The sequence below is a fragment of the Rhamphochromis sp. 'chilingali' genome, assembly GCF_963969265.1.
Source record: "Rhamphochromis sp. 'chilingali' genome assembly, chromosome: 20".
NCBI lineage: Eukaryota > Metazoa > Chordata > Actinopteri > Cichliformes > Cichlidae > Rhamphochromis > Rhamphochromis sp. 'chilingali'.
Window position 1 is genome coordinate 1,755,001 of NC_137947.1, and position 21,839 is coordinate 1,776,839.

Consider the following 21,839-nt stretch of genomic DNA (forward strand, 5'->3'; position numbering starts at 1 on the left):
GTCGGCTTTTAAAACAATAATAAATTCAATACTTATACTACAAAAAAAAAAAAAGAGTAATCCGAGTCATTAATAAGACTGGTTATGATCACACTGAGGCAATGTTTCTAAGGTCACACATAATGAAAGTGAACGATTTGGTGTTTTTAAAGTAATGAAAATGATGTTTAAGCAAAAAACAAGTTACTCCCAAACTGTGTTCAAAGGTTTTCTCAATAATTAGAGATTTTTGTCATTTTACTGTAACAAAAGCAAATAAAGAGATTAAACAAAGGTGTACTTCTGTTGTTGAGGTTTAATTGTCGAATGATGTTGATATGTGTTTAAAAATAAAAAATGCAATTCATTTGCAGTCTTCAAAAGAATGCACTACAAATATATTTATCGAGGGTTATATTTGATTTGTTAATGTTAGTCTTGTCTATTTGGAAAGGTGGGGTACCTTAAATGATAAGAATGTTGGCCAGGCATAAATATAAGCAGGGCTGCACATAAGTGGTCCGCAGGTGCGCATTCGCTGTCAAAATAAAAGAATGAGGGAATGAGACTGCGCTTTCCTCTGTCCATTCCCATCGACTCCATGCTCAGTGTGTCTTTTTAATGTCTCATTTCAGGGCCTGAGTTCTTCGAGCAGGGTTGTAAGGAGCATAGATATATTTGGTTCATGCATAGAAAAGAAACTGGACCCCTGGTGTTTTCTCAGCTACTTTGACAATCTCTGAACATTTTAACTGCAAAATCACAATGTAAGATGGCTAATCTGTGTTTCATGTTCATCCTCACTGGAATGTTCTTCCCTTTCCTTTTACAGTGCTCAAATGCCAGTCTGTGTTATCACAACACAGAAACCTGGCTATTCAATTCCACCTCGAGTGCGTCTACACTAGTCTCACCTACTATGAGTACCAGCGTGCCAAGGAACACATCGAGAAGGCTCGGGAGCTTTCGGGGCTCACCATCAACATGACTGGTAACTGAAGTACACACCTGGAGAAAAGAATGCTGAATTGACAGATAACCATAGGAGGCCTGTATAATCAGGGACATGAAACACAATTTGACAGTTTAACAAATTATTATTAGCAAACCCAAAGCTACTAGAGCTGCAGAATTAGGTCTCCAGTAGTTTAGCCTATGTTGAACTCTTGGAGATCTTATTGTTTAGGAAGGAGCTTTAGTTTTAGTCAGTGACTCGTTATTTCTCGAATTCTACAAACAGGATAAAGTATAAACTATTAGCTTCTTAAGTGATAAAGTAACATTAACCTTGTGCCCTGGCTGTGGCTCATCTTTCCAGTGTGCTGCAGCGCTGTATTATAGGACTCTATGAAGTACTGTCCAGTTATCATTTTACACCCGTGCAGCTTTTTATTGGGAAAAATAAGTTTTTAAATACTTATGCTGTATTTTTATATTTTAGTTCCCGTTTTGGTAAATGGGCTGGTTCTTTTATAGCGCTTTTCTACTCTGAGCACTCAAAGCGCTCATCCACACAGCGCTTTTTTTTTTTCTATGTTCTTTCTATGTAAGTAGCACTAACATGGGGTTCACATGTGTTCACACACGGGGTTAGTATCTTGCCCAAGGATATTTGGCATGCAGACTGGAGCACCACCAACCTTCTGATTAGTAGGTGACCTGCTCTGCCACCTGAGCTACAGCCACCCCTTTTACCTTTATCTTTTATTAAGAACAATTTAGCCCATAAATTAAACTTCTCAGATATGTTATTTTTGCTGCAGTGTCTACACTAGTAAGATCTTTTTATATAAACGAACATAACTATTATCTTTCTCACCGGCATTTTTCAATCATTCAATCAACTTTCATTTCAAAAGTTATAGAGTTGATGTGTGATTTTTTTTTTTTTTTTTTTTTTTTTTTTGTAAGAAATTGATATTCAGAGATATTCAAGAGATCTTTAGATGTCAGCTGCTGTAGCTAGCTAGCTTTTTGCTAACTTTATATTCAGCATAACCTCATAAATCCTTGATATCCTTGATTTCAGATTTGGGTGTGTTGAAGTATGGACAGAGCAATAGTTGTCCAACATTCTAAGCTGGACTGACAACATGTTGCATTATTGCATTATTTGTTGAATAATGCAAATGTAGTTACCAGTGGTGATGCTGAATAAAATGTCCAAATTTAACCATAGTATATCTAAACCTTTTAAGCTGATTTCATCTGTAGGTGCCCTTGGCAAACGTACCCGGTTCCAGCAGAACTACTTGGCTCAGCTCATCCTTGAAGTCAAAAGAAAGCAGGACCAGCCTTGTCAGATCAATGATGAGGAAACTCCCACCCCTACACCTCAGGCTAGTCTTCCCAAGGTATGAGCGTCTGTTTGTCTTCTTCCCAGCGCACTTTGGTTGTTCGGCTGACTGACTGTTGAGCCTCTATCTTCTATGTTTCAGACACATTTATTTAAAGTTCGGTAACTTGCAACATGTCCCTTAAGCCCACTTACACACACATTGATAACACATCGTCTTTTCCACCTTTAAGCTAATGTCCACACACTCACAATTTACCTTTCAAAACTGAGAGAGATTCCATGAAACCTATGTGTTTATTGTTGGTATTTATATTCTTGGTTAACTTGAATTAACCTTTTTATTTTGCCTTTATACACTCTAAGACCATTTGTACTTGAACTGTCTCTCTTATTCAGTTTTGTGATTGCATAAGTATTTGAAGTTTGATGTGTGACTTAAAATGGGTATGTTTGAGTTTACTAGGAGAAAATCTTTAATGGCAGGGGCCATACTATAAACAGACAAGAGTCTAACCTTGACTCCTCTAAAAATGGATAGCTTATGGAAGCTGTCTCGTTGACTTGGCAACAGTCTGCCCATTTAACCTTTTCTGCTAGCCAAAATTTACAGAGGTGCAAATGCTTTTTAATACCCACCATCATCAGCAGAGGGGGGTGTCTACTTCTGGACCTTTTATAATACCCTGTGAAACCTGTTGATACTGTTGACCCTGTTAGTTCTCTGTTACAAGTTACAAGTTCTCAATATATAGGCCTTTAACTCAATCTTTCTCCTGAAATGGGAAAAGAAATGAACATTTTTATGCTGGAGTGCAGTTAAAATTCATATTCTACCTCTAATACTTTGCATGTGCAAGACCAACAGCATATCAGGCAGGTGTTGTCATAATATTTTTGATTATTGACATACATGCACATAGTCATGCATACGTAAGTCTTTATAGAGAGGCATGGTTTAGGCTGCATCAAACCCGGTCCCTGTAGCCTTTTGGCATATAGGTTGCCTACTTAACCAAGTGAATGATAACTGACAGTGGCTTATGAATCTGATTGTTTGGTAGGTAACCAGAACCTGAAGTAGCAAAGCAACCTTAAACCATGATGTTGATACGTGGAGTTCCCACCACTATGCATTTGTGTCACAATGACGGGTTTTGTTTGTTTTTGCACACTGTTCTTCTAAAATTTTAGGAAAAGTTAATATTAGTGCCCAATGAACATTGTCTTAGAAATGCTCTAAAATGTACCATGACACATTGTATAATGTAATGAACTCACATTTATTTAGCACTTTTTTTCTAGTCTTACTGATCACTCAGAGTGCTTCAACTACTTTCTTTTTAACCTCACATGAATAGTTTAGAGTTTGAAGTGGGAGCTATCATCATCTGAGTTGAACATCTGAACCAATGTACCACCCACTGTTTCCTTCATGGTGTCCGTCCACACTGTTCTTATTATTTCTTTTTTTTCTTGAGGTGAATATAAAATTTAACCTTGTTTTAAAACTGTATTGGTTTTGCTGTGACCCAAGTTTTTGTAAATGGTTAAGAACTTTTATTTATAGAGAGGAGAACCTGTAAAAGCCCAGACTTTTTTTTCTGTCTTTATTTTGGCCACATTTGACAGGAACTGCATGCTGATATCCTCATATAAAACCTTTTTACAACAACTGTTAATAAACTAAACAAGAGCAAAGATATTATGATCCAGATTGATTTTTGCTGGGTTTTTTTGAGAATGTCAGAAGAATGTCAATTATCCTTTGTTAAGATTCAAGAATTGAGAAAGGGTACAAGAGGTGATCGAAAAATAACCACACTGGTCCGGCCGGGTGAAGTCAAACGAAGATTTTAATTCACATGTGGGAAGATCACTGAACACAGCAATTGATCTTCAACTTACTAAAGCACAAACAATTATTTTATAACATCAGGGTTTGTTTACTGACGCCCCTTCATGCGTCACAGATACATTTTATACATAGATCAGATCAACATCCTCATGACTTTTCACCTAGAAAATCATCTTCTATTTTCATGGCTAGCCCTTCCTGTCTACCTTTCAGTTCTTGTCTTGTTCCTCTTTCTTGCCGAGACACCAAGAAACGGTTCCTCTTTTACCAAGACAATTTTGCAGTTACAGCCAAACATAACTAACCTCTCCTCTAAATAAATCTAATTTAAAGTGTGTGTAAGTGTGTGTGTGTTGACCTCACATGCTCTTTGTGTCACCTCTTCACCTACTGTCTGTGTCTCGTCCTCAAATGCTCTTTCTCAATTCACCTGTTGCACTTCTGACCTTTTACCAGACCAGAAGCTCACTGAGACTATGTGTATGTCTTCTACTAAATAAATGTTTTAACCAAGAACCTCTAAACAAAGGGCTCGGAATCCGGGGAATCCTGGCAGAGTGTCTTGGACTGCGTGTCTGAGATGTGGAGCAGAAGGACACTGGGCCCGAGATTGCCCTGAACCGCCGCAGAACTATCAGGGGCGAGGCTATCAATCCCAGGCACGAGGAGGCCCAAGACAAAGAGCTGCTTACAGGGGAGCGCATCAAGCTCCAAACCCGAATGCAGCACCAGCCCCCCAGTACCCAGTAGCCGACTGGGGCTGGGAGGGGGAGCAATACTGACGGAGCCCGGAGAAACCGAACAGTGTGGGAACGGCAGAACCCATGCTGTCGATGACCGTGGAAGGCACTGAATTGCCCTTCCTGGTGGATACTGGAGCAACATACTCAACATTGAAAGACACACCAGACAGTGCAACACTCTCCTGTCACACAGTTAATGTGGTAGGCTTTTCCGGGATTCCAATGACACTGCCATTGACGGATCCAGCATTGACAAAGCTGGGAAAACAGACTTTGAAACACCAATATGTGGTGTCCTCACAGGTGCCTGCAAATCTCATGGGCAGGGACCTGCTTGTGAAACTGGGAGCCACAATCATGTGCTCACCAGATGGACTGATTGTTACTTTGCCTGGAGGAAAAGAATTCCCGTGTCTGGGATCACCTTCAAAGACTCAATATCTAGTCCAGAACTCTGAACAACCCACTGCCGAAATCTACTGGGGGAGGCTAGTGGAAGAAGGCATTCTGAGACATTATCAGCTGTGGAAACCCTGGATAATGAGCCTGGCCGTCTACTCCCCTCCGCGAGATCCTTTCCACGTTACACTCTTTTATGATAGGGAAGATAACGATATCTATCGGGAACAGTTCCAGTCTGATCTTGAGGGACAGACGTGGAATGTGCAAACACATAACATTTATGTTGGACCAGAAGGTGTGGCCGCGGCTGTGAAATTTACTGATGAACAACTGCCTTGGTACAATGTGGGAGAGTTGTTCCTCTTTCTTGCCGAGACACCAAGAAACGGTTCCTCTTTTACCAAGACAATTTTGCAGTTACAGCCAAACATAACTAACCTCTCCTCTAAATAAATCTAATTTAAAGTGTGTGTAAGTGTGTGTGTGTTGACCTCACATGCTCTTTGTGTCACCTCTTCACCTACTGTCTGTGTCTCGTCCTCAAATGCTCTTTCTCAATTCACCTGTTGCACTTCTGACCTTTTACCAGACCAGAAGCTCACTGAGACTATGTGTATGTCTTCTACTAAATAAATGTTTTAACCAAGAACCTCTACTAAAACCTTAATACAAGAATATGAACATATAAAAGATAATAAAATAAACTGATATAAGTGTTTTGTAAGCATGTATTGCAATTCCTTCTATGTTCTAGTTTTCCCTCAGCATGTATCACCTGAACAGTCACGTCAGTGAGGCTTACGACCTTTAAAGAACCTGAACATCAACTCAAATAAGCACAGATATGCAATATGTATAAAATGGTTATAACTGCACCTGAAATACAAAGTTAGCATCCTCATAAACATCTTAAGGCCATCTTAAAGCTATCTATTACATTGTTAAAGCAATGATCATACTGCAGATTATATTATGCTGGTAAAATACTTTTTGTTCATCCCCACACCTTGTTTCTATTTGATATGTATTTGTACAATTACTCAAACATCCTGGGTCTAGTTCTAGATTAAACTTGACTTTAAAAGGTAACCACTTCTAAGAGCTACCTCTCATGTGGTTTTCATACCTCTGGTATAGATTTGTCTGACTTTTTGCGTAAATCGGCTGACAAAACAATCCTTTGCTATCCACTCTGCCAAAATCAGATTGTCCTCCTTAGTTCGGTCCTCTTTACATTTATATTAAGTTTAGTTTGTGTGTACGAAAGAGATCTTGGTGTGTGACAACCTATTTTCCTGGTGTCTATGAAAACTAAAATATCACTTTGCTTCCCTAAATTCCCTCTCTGGTGTTTCCCAAAGTTGCACAGTCAGATCTCTAGTGCTCAAATGTGTCAGCCACTTCATGATGAAGTACTGGTCAGATGCCCACCACAGTGTGCTGACACACACACTCTCGCACAAAAACACCAACAAGCAGAAAAGAGAAGAATGGTTACTGTCTAAATGTTTCATTATGCTCTCCAGGCAGAGAGAAACTTGCTTTTAAATGGTCTGTAAAGCACAGAGATTTAAACGATCTCCCACACACACTGCACAATGACTGTCTAATTTCCCTCCATCATACCTGGTAAGTCTCCCATTCATCCTTACGCTACGCAGGTTTGGTTTTAGGTCCCTACACAGTCAATCACTCTCTCTGGCTGACTCCTTTTGTTCTTTTTGCCAGCATTGTGTGCTTACATGGAGGTGGTTTATTTACCTCACACTGCTGGATGCTGTGTAGTCTGGCAGTGAGCTCGGGCTGGGTGATTCATTTCATTTTCAGACAGGAATTTGACTTAAAACATTAACATTAAAAGCAAGTTAATCAAGCGAAAACAATCACTGTAACACATTTTATTCACAGTGATGGTCTTGATTTGTTACATGTTAAGCAGATCCGTGTCCTCTTGTGAACTGGATGTAAAGTGGATTGTACAAATGTGAGGCAGGGTGGTTGTACCCTGCTGGAAATGTGTTGTTGTTGTGATAGTAATCCTGCTTAGTATCCAGAGATTCAGGCATCTAGTCTGTATAATTGGATAAGGAAATGAAAACCCCTTTTCTAATCTAAAAGTGACACCAAAACCCTCCACTTTTTTTTTTGCTAGAGTTTTATTGTCCATGTTAACATTGTTTTGGAGCACAGGGTGGCTAGGCTGAGCCTTCGACTTAGGATAAAAAGCTTAGATATTCAGGATTCATGCTACAACTTCCTTTGCATTAAAAGGAGCCACTCTGTCTGTCTGGTATCTGATAAAGTGTCTGCCTCTGGTGGTTTTTCCTATCATGTGTAACTGGTATGAGATTGTTAATCAGATCAAGAACATGGTAAGAGATTATATACGTTGTCTAGCTTGTTAAGACCTAGAAAAAGTCACAATGGACAGAACCGTCTCTCTAGCTTTCTCACTGGGGATTTATCCTTCATCTGTAAATCTATGCTATGGTGACATTGGAACCACACCCCTCTTAAACTACTTACTATAACCTGTGACCTAAACCGATATTAAGCCAGATTTAGACCACAGAGGTCTAAATCAGGTGTAAGACCTGATTTGTCCCCCTTGATGGACAATGATTCATATTTTCTTTTTTATTGATCTGATCTAATAAATTCAAAATCTTTTCCAAAATATTTGCTGGAAATTCACAGGAGGAATCAATGGTACTCAGCAGGCTAATAGCAATAGTTGCAGACTGCATCAACCAGATGTGCATTCACTCTTCTGGGGGGGGGGGGGGAGGATTAGGTTTCAGAGTGGTTTGCAGTTCCTATTGAAGCATAATTCCCCAGTTAGTCATCTGCCATTCAGAAGTAGCCAAGCCAAAAAACTCTGTTTCTGATTTGTAATAATTGCAATAGTTCTTTTTTCCCCATCAGTTTCCCAAATATTTCACTTACTAAGTGTTTTTGTTTCCAGCTAATCACATATTTCAAGCTAATCTAACATTTAACCGTAGCAGTGGCAAAACACAATTACAAAGGTGGAACTTTTCCTTGATCTAGGGGCTAACATTTCACTGAAAGCTGTCAGGGACATTTTGTTGTGTTTTCTTTTTTTTTTTTTAATATCATGCTAACAAAAACCTTATTAGCTATGTAGTTCAGTCCATGTACATTCCAAGATACTGGTAGTCGGTGCTAAAGAATTTAGGAATGAGACACTGGTTCTAGCTTACAAACATTTTCTGAAATCTTTCGAGCCTTACCTGTAGTGCGCCCATAGAGCTCTTGGTCTTGTAGCCATGGCTCAGGTCCAGTTCCTTGTGCTATGTTCAAACCACTAATACCCTCATTACTGGTGGAGGGGAGTAAATTGGCTCAATCAAAGCTGTCATTAACTAGAGCACACAGTCTCCCCATCTCAAGTGGATAGAAGGAAAGTAGAGAGGCAAGGAGTAGGGACTGTTTATCACTGGCCAATCAAACCTAGTGCCAACCGGGAAACGGGGCCATTTCTGTTGCTGTGGGTCTGAGTGGACTTAGAAGTCAGATCCAGGGCTTCTGTTTTTTTGCTGATGCCAAACCACATTATCACAACAGAGGATTTGATTGAGTTTGCTCAGACCAGAGGAATGCACTTGCCTGTCACTGACAGTTACTGATCATTAAGTCCAGAATTTTTGAATACCTCATAATTGGTAAAGTAGTTTGAGCCTTAGCTCATCCTGACTGCATGGTGTTCTTATGCAGGACTCTAAAAATTCAAACTGAGTGTGTACACGTGTAGGTGAAGGTTAAAGATGTTATGTGTGTTATGTCTGAATAATCTATCCATATAGGCCTACCCATTAGCTTGTTGGTTGGTAGGTGCAAGGCAGTCTGTCTTAATGAAGCACCTCAATTACCAAAAACATCTTTAGAAAAAAAAGGCAGAATTACATATACTGATTTTTGTGCCTTTATTTCTGATACTTGTGAGTGTGAGTGACATCTGACATGGTTTAATCAAATGTGACTGTGCAATCAGCAGTGTAACAAACTCAAATTCAGCTTTGAAAGCTTTGGAAGTGGAACTTGCACCTTAGAAGTTTTGTTTTGTTTCTGGGGAATACCAAGCTAAATATTATTAAACCAGTACTAATCACCTCTGAACATTACCCTCTTAGCCATCAAACAGCATCTCTTTTTAAATATATTCCGCAGTTAAACAGGTCTTTTAAATCAATTCATTTCTAAGATCTTTCAAAGATCCAAGCTATTACATGCAATAGGCTTATAGTTGTATGGTTGGTATTTCATTCCAGTTATTGGTCAACACTGTTGTTTTAATATGTGCTATATAAATAAATTTTGATTTGATTTGATTGGTCCAGTGAGAACTGCTAGTCCATTTGAGTAAAGCACACCCTCTCTGGGCAAAAAGATGGAGTATTGGTTGTTTGGTGATTTTCTTTTAGCAATGAGGTTGATCAGAAATGCATAAAGTTTATACGTTAAAGCACTGCATTAATGTATGGTTTAATATACCTTATATTCTAAAGCTCTTTAAGAATAGGTGAGGTGCAAGAGAACATTTCTCTTGATGCAGAGATACTATGGGTCGTTCCTGAATGACATATCACCTTATCGTCTTTAGAGGAATTCCAGACACTCTTTCAGTCATAATCCACTGCATGTGGCTTGGGCAGTAAATCAGCCTTGACTTCATACTCAGCTGTCTACCACAACAGACCTCAGTTTGGCACAGAAACCTGAGAAAATTGAGGCCTAAAATATGGAAGTCCTAATTTGCAGCCACTGTGTGGCAACCTACCTCTACCTCCAATCTATGTGACCATATTAACAGAATCACTAGTTACCAGCAGTTAACTGAAATCTTGATTGTTTAGCTTATCTTTGAATGCTCAGTAAAACGAGTTATTTTCTTGCTAATATCCATATTGAAGTGATGGCCCCAAGTAGCAGCATGTTTGAGACAGTCTTCAAATTTAAAACCCTTACCCTTCTTAACATTGTAGCTCCAAGCAATTTCTGAAAAGTAATGCTACATTCAAAAATGTATGCTTAGTCGCTTGGCAGAACCTTATAGTCTTCATATTCAGTGGTTTATGGCTGCTGATTGTACACATTGTGTTTCTTTGCCTACAGGACTATAGTCTGGGGGATGACACACTACTGGATAAAATCAATTTAGCAGAGCCAGATCAGTACCACTTGCCTGACCTAACTGCTGAAGAACAGGCCGTCATCCTGGGTATCTGGTAAGTCTGCTGCCTCAGAGCTGAACTGTAGCTGTGCGTAAAATTGCAGTTAGAATTGTTTAAAACAGTGGGAAAACCACTAAGAGTGCAGGTATATTGTAATACATAACGACGACGGTAGCCTCATAAGGAACATTGGGTTAATAGTTCATCTGTTGGATGTCAGAAGAAATTGTGTCTCAGGCCTGAAGACTGAAATAATTTCTCACCATCCTGCACATCTATTTAGATCTAATGATCCCCTCAGTTCAGTTTGCCCCTGCATGAATATATGCCATATTCTAGGGCTGCTCGATTATGGCAAAAATGATAATCACGATTATTTTCACTGAAATTCAGATCTCGATTATTTGACGATATTTATTTAACAATAACAATGTGTTGAATAATGGCTTAAAAGATGGTCAAAAAATAATATAAAATAGTGTGCAAATACTGATAACAGTGCAAATGTTTGCAATATAAAAAATAAATGAAAAATGTAAACATCTGTGTTTAGTGAACTTCAAAATACTCCATAATATTTATGCATACAAATAACCAAACATCAAGGCAAGCTGTGTAGCCACACAGTGTACAATTGCATCAAACTGACATTGAGGTATGTCGATTTACCGTGTGAGCACCGGCTCTGTGGTGCAGCTACGACACCGTTGCAAAGTTTACACACTGTCTTGATCCACGTCTGACTCCGCGAACCCATAATGTTTCCACACCACTGAAGCTCTTTTACCTCTCTTTTCAACCAGCGGCATTCTTTCTTCAGCAGCCATTATCCTCTCCTCTCCAAATAAGAGGAGGAGGCTACCCCCCCCCCCCCCCCCCCCCCCCCCCGTCCCCCGTCCCCTTCTGTCTGCCTCAATTTTATCCCACAACTTAGACATTCACATTACTCACACTCTCATTACACATACATATAGGATCTTGGGGGTGGGCACGCTACATGGACTCCAAATTACCATCAGGGTGTACAACCTCACCCCTGGCGTCGTTGCCCACCTCTCAATTTTAAATACACTTAGACATTGAGGGCTAGCAGGAGGGACCATGCGCTTACCTGCTGCTCTCTGGCAGGTAGCTCCATGCCCTCCTGGGTTTTAAATGCACCGTAGAACACACATGCATCAACACTACAATGAGCGGGTGGAGGGAGGTTTGGAGTCTTCTCTCACCCCCATTCTCTGCGACCTGCTGGAGCGGGAGGGTGTAGGAGGATAGGTTGGCCGTCCGACTGCGGTCTGGAGTGTGGGGCCTCCCTGCTGCTGCGGAGTCGGGGCGGTCTGCCCCCCCACCGCAGGGAAAAGGGTAACACCACCTGGGTCTGGGTGCAGTTCCCCCCTCCAGGGGCAAGGGTACCTAGACCCGGTTCGTAGAGTACGCTTGGGGAGTGTGATCGTGTGTACAGCGTAGGGCTGCTCGATTATGGCAAAAATGATAATCACGATTATTTTCACTGAAATTGAGATCGCGATTATTTGACGATATTTATTTAACCCTTTAAGACCCACCATAGAACCAAGTCCGCCAGAGCTTATATTATTTTTTTAGAATAGAATAGAATAGAATAGAATAGCCTTTATTGTCATTGTACAGAGTACAACGAAATTGGAGTGCCACTCCTTTGGTGCAAGTTTCAATAATAAATATAAATGTAAAATATAAAAAGTACAAAAAAAACAATCGTAAGTACTCAAACAATAGTATGTACAATATATACAGGATAGCAGCATTAATATAATGACAGTATGAATAGCAGCATAATATAATGACAGTGACGGTATGGAATAGGTTCAATTGTTTTTGTGCTTATTTACTACGGTGATAGCTCTGGGAAAGAAGCTATCCCTGAATCTGTTTGTCCTGGTTTTATGTGACCTGTACCGTCGGCCTGACAGTAATAGTTCAAACAGTTGGTTGCTGGGGTGAGAGTGGTCCTTGATGATATTGCCAGCTCTGCTGAGGTACCGAGAGTTTGCAGTGACCTCCAGGCTGGGCAGAGAGCAGCCAGTGATCTTCTGGGCTGTGTTGATGACCCTCTGCAGTACTTTCCTGTCTGCAGCTGAGCACCCTGCATACCATGTTGTTATGCCGTACGTTAGGATGCTCTCTATGGTGGCTCTGTAAAATGTCACCAGCAGCCTCTCCTCCAGGTTGTTCCTCCTGAGCACTCTCAGAAAGTGGAGATGCTGCTGGGCCTTTTTAACCACCGCTGTAGTATTTGCAGTCCAGGAGAGGTCATCAGATATCTGCACGCCCAGAAACCTCATGGAGTGTACCCTCTCCACACAGCTCCCGTGAATGTAAAGTGGGGCCGGGTCTGCTCTGCCCTTCCTGAAGTCCAAGATAAGTTCTTTAGTTTTCGTGGTGTTCAGTTGGAGGTTGTTAACTGAACACCACTCAGTCAGTCTGTTGACCTCATCTCTGTAGTCCGACTCATCCCCCCTTGAGATGAGTCCAACCACTGTGGTGTCATCCGCGAACTTTATGATGGTGTTTGAGAGATGGGTAGGGGAGCAGTCGGATGTGTAGAGCGTAAACAGGAGGGGACTGACAGGAGTCTGACAGACTGTGGTCTATTTGTCAGGAAGTCCTTGATCCAGAGGCAGATGGGGGTGGAGAGTCCCAGGTGAGACAGTTTCTGGACCAGGATCTCCGGGATGATATGATTGAATGCTGAGCTGAAGTCCAGGAAGAGCATTCTCACATAGCTTCCTCGGTGCTCCAGGTGACTCAGCGCAGTGTGGAGCGCTATGGTGATAGCGTCCTCGGTGGAACGATTTGTCCTGTAGGCAAATTGGTGGGGGTCCAGAGTGGGAGGCAGACCGGCCCTGATGTGCTGACAGACCAGTCTCTCAAAGCACTTCATCACTACAGGCGTAAGTGCAACAGGCCTGTAGTCATTTGTGCTGGCCACAGCTGTCTTCTTGGCGATGGGGATGATGGTGGAGGTTTTGAGGCAGGGCAGGACGTTGTTTGATGACAAGGAAAGGTTGAAGATTTTAGTGAAGACTCCGGTCAGTTCGTCAGCACATGCTCTGAGAACCTTTCCATGTATTCCATCAGGACCTGCCGCCTTCCTGGGATTCACTGACCTTAGAACACACCTCACTTGGTGCTCCCTAAGTGTTAGTGTGCCAGTGCTGGGGGCGGGTGGAAGTGGTGTGGCAGCTGAGGGCTTGGTCGTCTCAAAGCGGGCGAAGAAACGGTTTTACATGTTGTAGTGCCATTTGTGGGAGCATTTCAAGTTGCTATGCAACTGTTATAGCCCATATTTTAATAATATGTATGCATTAAGTCCATGGTAACTACATTAATTGCAAAAAAGTGCAATAAACTACAAAAAAATTGAAAATCGTTTTTGTTTTTTACATATATTTCTACTTGGAGAAATTTAAGAGGTTTATCCCTCAAAACTTTAAATACAAAAAAGTTGCAAAAAATAGTTTACAACAACAGGAAATTTATTTTGAGTGTCTTCATAGTTTTATTTTGGAGATACAGCAATTTTTATATACTGCAGGAAAAACAAAAAAACAATCCTATGATGCAAATTTGCAAAGAAAACAGCAGGTGCATCAAAATAAACTATTTCCAGCAGTGCAATTCGAGTTCTAAGCATCCCAGAAACTATTCAGAAAAGTCAAACATGACCAGTATAGGTTTTTAAGGCGTACAAGTAAAAAAAAAAACATTTTCCGCGAAAATGACGTCACTTCCGGTTTCGGCCAGGAAATGGCGGACATGCGACAGTTCGCGCTGACGTCTGTTTCACTGTGGGAAGTGTTACGAACAGCTGATCGGATCGGCAAAGCGTGTTTCTGGAATATTATGTTTTTGTTCCTGCAAGTGCTTTTTATGCAATTTTTGCAAAGCTTTATGTGGAAGGAAACCGTGACCGAGGACAAGCTGATGGCATCAGATGTAAGTACAACTCCTCCGGTTTCATATGCAAAAAAAATTATTGCGCTAGCTTACGCGGTTCAGGTTCTACAGGGATTTAAAAATAGTTACGCAAAACAGAGCGTGCTGCTCTGACTGGCTTTAAAGGGTTAACAATAACAATGTATTGAATAATGACTTTAAAAAATAATATAAAATAGTGTGCAACACCACTGAAGTTTTTTTTTTACCTCTCTTTTCAACCAACAGCAGTCACTCTCCAAATAACTTCTGCTTAGCTTTCCGGGCTTCCCTCGGGTCCTCTTAATCAGGTCTCCAACCTTTTTTGTGCCACGGACCGGTTTATGCCCGACAATATTTTCACGGACCGGCCTTTAGGTGTCGCGGATAAATGAGGGAGGGGCTAATAATCGGCTCAGTCATTTTTAATGATCGTTGAAAGCCCAGATCGTAATCGTGATTAAAATTCGATTAATTGAGCAGCCCTAGTACAGCGTCTCTTTATGTCTGTCTCCACGTTGGTTGAGTGTGGAGTAAGTGCATATGAGAGCATGAGGGTGGGAATGGATGTTTGTGTCTGTGTGTGCCTGTATTTTTGTGTCTATATGTCAGGTTGGGTATCAGACGCCACCTCTCTGGGGACATCTCAGGCCCTCCAAGGTTTGGAGGCCTATCTCCCCCCACCACCACTTCCCCTGCCAGTGGTGGACTCCCTCAGACATCGGTGCGTTGGTGGTTCTTTGTGTCTGGGGGTGGGCGTTCGGGTACACACCGGCTCACTCCTTGGCGGCCGCTTATCGGGGCCTGGAGCCTGGGGCTTGCTCGGGCCACTTCGGAGGTGGGGTGCCCCCGGCCTCTCGGCCTGGGGCTCGGTCACTCAGGCACGACTGGCTGCCGGCGGAGCTCACGGGCGCGTCACTGCAACTCCCCCTGGCTTCTGCTCCGCGGCTGCTGAGTGAACCCTCATCTGGGACTCTCCTCAGCTCTTACTGGGACAGTGGCGCGGCTGCCCCTCTGGTGGTTTTCCTTGGTCTCTTGTGTTCTGGGGGCCTCTGGATGTCTGGAGTTTTGATCTCCTCCATACCTGCTTCATGCCCTGGAGGACGGGGCTGTGGCCCCCCCACACCCTCTAGCAGATCATTACATGAAGGAACCTTTTAAAATAACAAGCGCGTCCATGCTCACAGGTGTACACACGGGTGATCACACCCACAAACTGCACCCTTTCGGCTCCTACCTCAAAGCACACTGTGTTCTGTTGATCTTATGTGCTGCACAATAATGTTTAATATTTAGTATTTACTGTCATATTCCCATATATCATTGTGATGTTGTTTATTCTATTACTCTTGTTCTCTTCTGCTTGTTTTCTTTTTTCTTTCTCAGCAGGTGACCCAGGTGATCGATATATGCATTTTTTATTTCTTTTTTTTTTTTTTTTCCTTCTGCTCATTCTGTTGGTTTTTGTCTTTTGCCCTTCTCCCCCGTCCCTCTTCTCAGCTGTTTCTCTTTCCCTCTTTCTTTCTCCCCTTCTTTCCCCCAGTCAAGTCTGTCCCGTATTCAGCAAGTGAAAATAAAATAAACAATAAAAGGTGAATCAAATGGACCATTACGGCAAGGCTGGGATGGTCAATTTGGTAAAGTAAATCCGTTGGGCATCTTTCGTCGCCTTTAGACAATAATTCTGATGGCAAAAGAGCCAAACGGGACAGGCAGAAAAGAAAAAAAAATTGAGCAAGTGTGTTACCAAACAAGACACCTTAATAGATAGCCCATGACTATCTGGCACTGGACTTTGGCCCTTGTGGGACATGATTGTCGCGGGTGGAGGATAACCTGTACTATACGCTCCCCACTCGTCTTTACTGTTTTTAAGTCTCTCTTTTTTCCTCTTCCTTCTTCTATTTATCTCTTTATCACTTCTTCTCTCTTTTGCTAACCTGGCCCTCACCCCCTGTCAGCTCTGGGGGTGAGGGAACCTCATGATCCTTTATATTTCATAAATATGTGACACCCCAGGCAGTTTTTCAGCCAGTAAGCCCCAGGAGTTTGCATGAGTTAGCTGATGTCGTCCCAACTGTTTTGCTATGTTACATAGCTATGAATTCTGCCTGGTTACCAGGCAGAGCAGTATTAACTTACATAAACCAGAAAAAAGCCAATATGGGGTCAGCATCAAAACCAAACAAAGGTCCGTCAATGGATCGAATTCCCTGATTCTTAAGATTTAATTATGTCTATCAGTGGTGTACTAAGGGCTGTGCTCTGGTCTTAGATGACAGTCACTGGAATATAGTGCAGTGGGTACTAAACTGAATGTGTGACTGTGTACATTTACCACCTGCACAAACATTTTTCCAGAGTCAGTTAATAAGTTGTATGTTTTTCTATGTAAAGTTTAGAGTTCATCAACACTTCTTTTACCCAACCCTTTCTTTTTTTTGTGACCTGTAGTTTTCTCTAAATTTATAGCTGAGTGACTGTTATTTGTGAACGTGTTTGTCCTGGTGGTTTAATCCAGGCAAAGGGATAAACAAAATAGAGACTAAAATGTAATATATAAAAATAGTTATCTTCACAGTAACCTGGTGATTAATTTTCTATGCTGGTGCTGGAACTGAATGGGCCAACTGAAGGTCAGTGGAGCAGTCAGTGAGATTGCTAGGAGATGATTGATGAGCAGCAGGTCTGTTTAAATTAAAGGAAGATCTGTACACCCTGATACCACTACAAAACAGTGTTAAGAACAAGTCTCTTGTATAGTGTGTGTCTTCCAGAGTGTTAGCAGACCACATTTATTCAAAAATTAAGCTAGGTAGTCATTTGACACTCAACCTAGTATAGAAACCTTGAGAAAATATAGATATCGCTAGCTCCGGGACGTCGGGCTAGCGATTTTGCGAGCCCTGTATAGTATATTTAAACATTTTAATAACTTGTCTTTATTGTCACTGCTTTTTGTATTAATGAGTGCTAATCCCAGGATATAATCAGTATTTATTAATTCCTTGCCAAGGGCTTAAACAGCAGAGACTCTGGTTATGAATTCTCCATGGTCCCTTTAACTCTGGGAATGTGACCTTGTCTGGTTTCTCTTTTCTCCCTCTTGAGCTCTTGGCAGATCTGAAATTTACCTCTTAGAAAAAGTACTTTTAAAGCTCACTGTGGATTCTGATTAATTCCCACGCTGACTTATATATAATAATTAAAACAATTTCTAACGGTCTACCCTTTATTGATTGTAACAAATCATAAATCATTCCCAGGCGCTTGCATGGTTGGCTGATGTTATCCACATTGGCTCAAGAGTTGTGTAAAAGACCATTTTTGATCTTGGAAATCGGTGGTCCGAAATGTAACAATCCAGCCTCCCCCCTAGTTTGCTTGTTGGTCAACTTGGATGACATCACTACTGAGATGAATAAGATTGTACTCATGAACTGGAAAAATAAAAATAATCTTAATTCTAACCAATATAGAGACTGTCAGATAGATCATATTAGTTTTGAATACAGCCTCTTCCACCACTATAGATCAATCCTTCTGGGCTCCTTTAGTCGGCTCCATCGCCTAGTGGGGATGGGGGGGGGGGGTGTTCCGCTTTCATTACTGTGGTTGATGCGGGGGTAGGTACGGGCTTGGGGTGTCTGGGGATTCTCTAGGGACAGATTTCTTGGGGGGCTCAACCTCGGGCTGTGTTCATGACCCGGATGGGGCTCTGGTGGCTCTTGGATGGTGTTTTTCTGGCGGCTGCCTGGAGGGTCTGTTTTGGTGGACGTAGGACACTGGCCTGGTAGCCTAGCTGCCCCAGGGTGGGTCTGGGGCAAGCTTGGAGACTTGGGGTTCTGGGGGTGCTCTGCCTCTCTGCTGGGACTCTGATAACAAAAGGTTATCAAAAATAAAACAGGAAATAGGCATGGGAAACTAAACGGGGGCAAAGCCGAAAACACCGGGTCAACGACCCAAATTCCCTGACACACCGAGGGGATCTGGTTAATTAAAGCTCAAGTTACCAGTTGTTTTACTTGTTAAATAGGATATTTGTATTAATCTTTCCACTATTTATTCACAAATATTTTTGTCTGCAGCACTGACTTCCAGAAGAATAACCCTGTGCACAAACTAACAGAAGAAGAACTCCTGGCCTTCACGTCTGTAAGTCATTGTTTACTTTTTTATGACCAGCATTGTAAGTTTTCCCTGTAATACTAAAGAGAAATGACTTTGGTAGTATGCCTTGCCTTTTTTAACCCAGCCGACACATACACTCCTCTGATTAACAGTGAAACTTAGAATTAACAAAATGAAAAATAATGCAGCAGTGTATAAATCACTATTTGGGCCTCATTCATCTTGCTTATACAGGCAATAAATAAGATATGTACAACCAGACTTGCAGTTAGATTGGTAAACATCCTAAATGTAAGTTTTTCAGCAGAGTGCTGAAAATATCGTCGTACCAGCAAATTGAAGTGGACATACAAACATAAGCCACAATACAAAAATGATGAAATGGCTCACCCAAAGGTGAGCAGTAAGAAAGCTGAGCTCATGTTGAGGGAAACGTAACCATAAATCTTTAGGGACACTCCCAAAAACAACCAGTAATTTTTATGAAGGCAATTCCTCAAAACTTTAATGGAACTTTTTGTAGTGGCAGACAAACTGTAGTGGGACCACTACTACGATTTTATCGTTATGATGATGTTAGTTGGAAGATATAATTACACGCTAATCAATGTATATTCATGAGTACAACATAATTGTTTAATTAAATAACCTAAAAATCCCTTTTTAAATAAAGCTGTATTTGAGATGAATATTGTCACCATAATTCACTCTGGAGAGCATGCACGTCTTCAAAACTTCAAACCATAGCTTTGCTGTAATTATTTGGTTAGCCACTAGGATGCACTTTAAATTTGTACTTGGCAAAAAGAAGCAACAAATACTGTACTGGTGGGATTATTGAATAGTTCAGTGTGTCCTACTAGTTGTTCTGGCTTGCTTAAGCCTGATAATAACGCTTTTGTTTCCTTTCATGAGGTCTTGGAACACATTAGATTTGATTGTTAAAATGACACATTGTCACATTCTCACCACTGGTCCTAATATAATGATTCAGTCTTTGTCACTATGGCTGTAAATTGACACAGCACTGTTATTTACACTTAGGATATGAGTGGTTGTAACTTTTTGAGCTCATGATATGTAAGACTTTGTTTTGCAAAGAAAGTAAATTGGAAATACTAGAAAGAAGAGTATGTGGCAGTCAAAGTCAGATCAGAACAGCTGCTCTGTATTTCTTTGAAAAATGTTAATTACTTTGTCCTGTACCTACATTTTTAATCCTGGTGCATTACCTGAAATCCTAACAAGATAAGGCAATATGCAAGTCTGCGTGTCCATGTTTATTGGTGCTATCCAATTGGAAACAAATATATTTGTGGGTACATTTGTACTATGCCAGTGGTTATTCTCTGTTCATCACTTTTCTTTGAAGTTGAGCAGTAGTTATTATGAAGCCAGCTGTGTATACAAAATAAGATGGCAGCATATCTGCGTTGGCTGGAAATGCTGCTGCAAGCAGCTGCTGGCTCTGTGGGCAGGCATCTTCCCAGCCTACATGTAGATCCAGGAATCTGCAGGCTGGTTAGATGGTTGTCACATGTCTGGCTGTCTTCGTCGATACCTGAATCCTATCACCTTACTAGAAGAACATCTCTCAGCACTGCTAATGTGTCAGTTATTACAGGAGCTTTTCGCCCATGATTTGAGTGTAACAGGGAATATTACAGGCACTAATAATAAGCTGCACAAAAATCAACCGAGTTGTTTCATCTCTGCAGTGAAACTTTGAATTCATTCTAGAGAGAAGCTTATGAGACTTTGGCAGCTTGTGTAGGGTTCAGGCAGCAGTATCACAGGGATTGATGATGCACCTCAGCAAACTACCAGCTGCTGGAAACCCAACAAAGAGGATTTAAGGATCTGACTTGTGTCTAGGTTCCAGTTAGGACCATTATATCTATATCCCTTTCATCTCTGCAAACATGCTTCCTCACAGATCTCTCTGTCTGATCTCTATTTCTGCACCACTCGTACATCAGAACACTGCATAGTAAATATGTCAGGTTTTTTTTATTATTTTTTTAAGAAAAACAATGATCTTCAAAAACAAAAAGAGACCGTAAATGTAGCAATACGGATTTATTTATTGCCCTGGCTTTAATTCAATAAATCTGTTAATTTTGGAGAACTGTACCAAAGCACGTGTACGGTAGGTGACAAGGCTCTGCCCTACCATCCGAACAGAAATCTTTATGCAGATCGATGCGTTTGCAGGACATGAATTATGCTGGAAGAAGGGTAAATTGGCCTGACTCCCTTTGCAACTGAAGAAGGTGAAAGCCTGGCCCACAATAAGAGTTCATGGTATTCTGCAGTTAATGAATAAATTGAACCTCATCTCAGGGTTGCAGTAAAAACTCACACAGGTCTTATTCCCATGTGACACAGCCTGATGTCTCCTCTCACATCCAGATGTTTGTTCAGCCCCAGTCTACTCTTTGCAGCATTACACACTGTCCTAAATGCCTCTCACATTAACTCAGTTTTGATCACCATACTCAGTACCTACAAAAATAAATACATAAATTTAGTATAAGTATAACCTGCTCCCAAGCAAACCTGTCTCCTCATAACAGAGTCTCAGTTTCTTGTCGACAGCTGTCTGCTGTATTGAATCTGTCCCTATCGGACTTCATCAGTCTCTCAAATTGTTGTATTGTAATTTTGACCCCCTCTTCATTTCATTGTGGGTATTTGTTTATGCACAATAGGAGTGAATGATATGTAGTAATGATATGCAACAAGGACACTGCTTTCAGTTTGTACGCATCTTTAAGGTTCTAAAAAGCATCGAGTTTGGACGGGTTTTACTACTTGTAATTATGAAGTATGCAACATTTTTTCTAAGCTTTTTTTCTGTTACTCCAAAGCATTCAGTCAAACATAACAGAAAATAATCAATATAATAAGTGGATTTAGTCGTCACCATCAAAACTTCCTCTGTCTTCTCGTTGCTGTTAAGAAACACCCATTTGCGTCAGGAGCGACATGACAAACGCTTTGGATGCTTTATCGTTTGATTTTTTTTTAAATTGCTCAACGATTGATGTTGGTAGAGGAATAACTGCATAATTAGGACAATTTACTGTTGCATTAATGACTCCAGCAAGACTTGCTAAGCATCCACAAAGATCATTAGTGTTTGTTTATCTCACCTCGAACCATGTATCTCTTTTATCACGCATTTCCATTGTCATAAATATACAGTGTGTAGAAAGTTACTGTTGTATAACTTGTTCTGATTAAAGATGAGTCGAGACATGAATTCAGATGAAAAGCTT

The 21,839-nt window shown here is 41.0% G+C and overlaps 1 protein-coding gene across 1 annotated transcript in view; it reads left to right on the forward strand.

Moving 5' to 3' along the window:
* Nucleotides 1–21,839, forward strand: part of ttc27 (tetratricopeptide repeat domain 27) — an 82,303-nt gene that overhangs the window by 18,781 nt on the left and 41,683 nt on the right. Inside the window, exons 6-9 of the mRNA XM_080869046.1 lie at nt 812–970; nt 2,194–2,333; nt 10,415–10,527; nt 18,516–18,582. Coding sequence (XP_080725172.1) covers nt 812–970; nt 2,194–2,333; nt 10,415–10,527; nt 18,516–18,582 — 479 coding nt within the window. The remainder of the gene's footprint in view (nt 1–811; nt 971–2,193; nt 2,334–10,414; nt 10,528–18,515; nt 18,583–21,839) is intronic.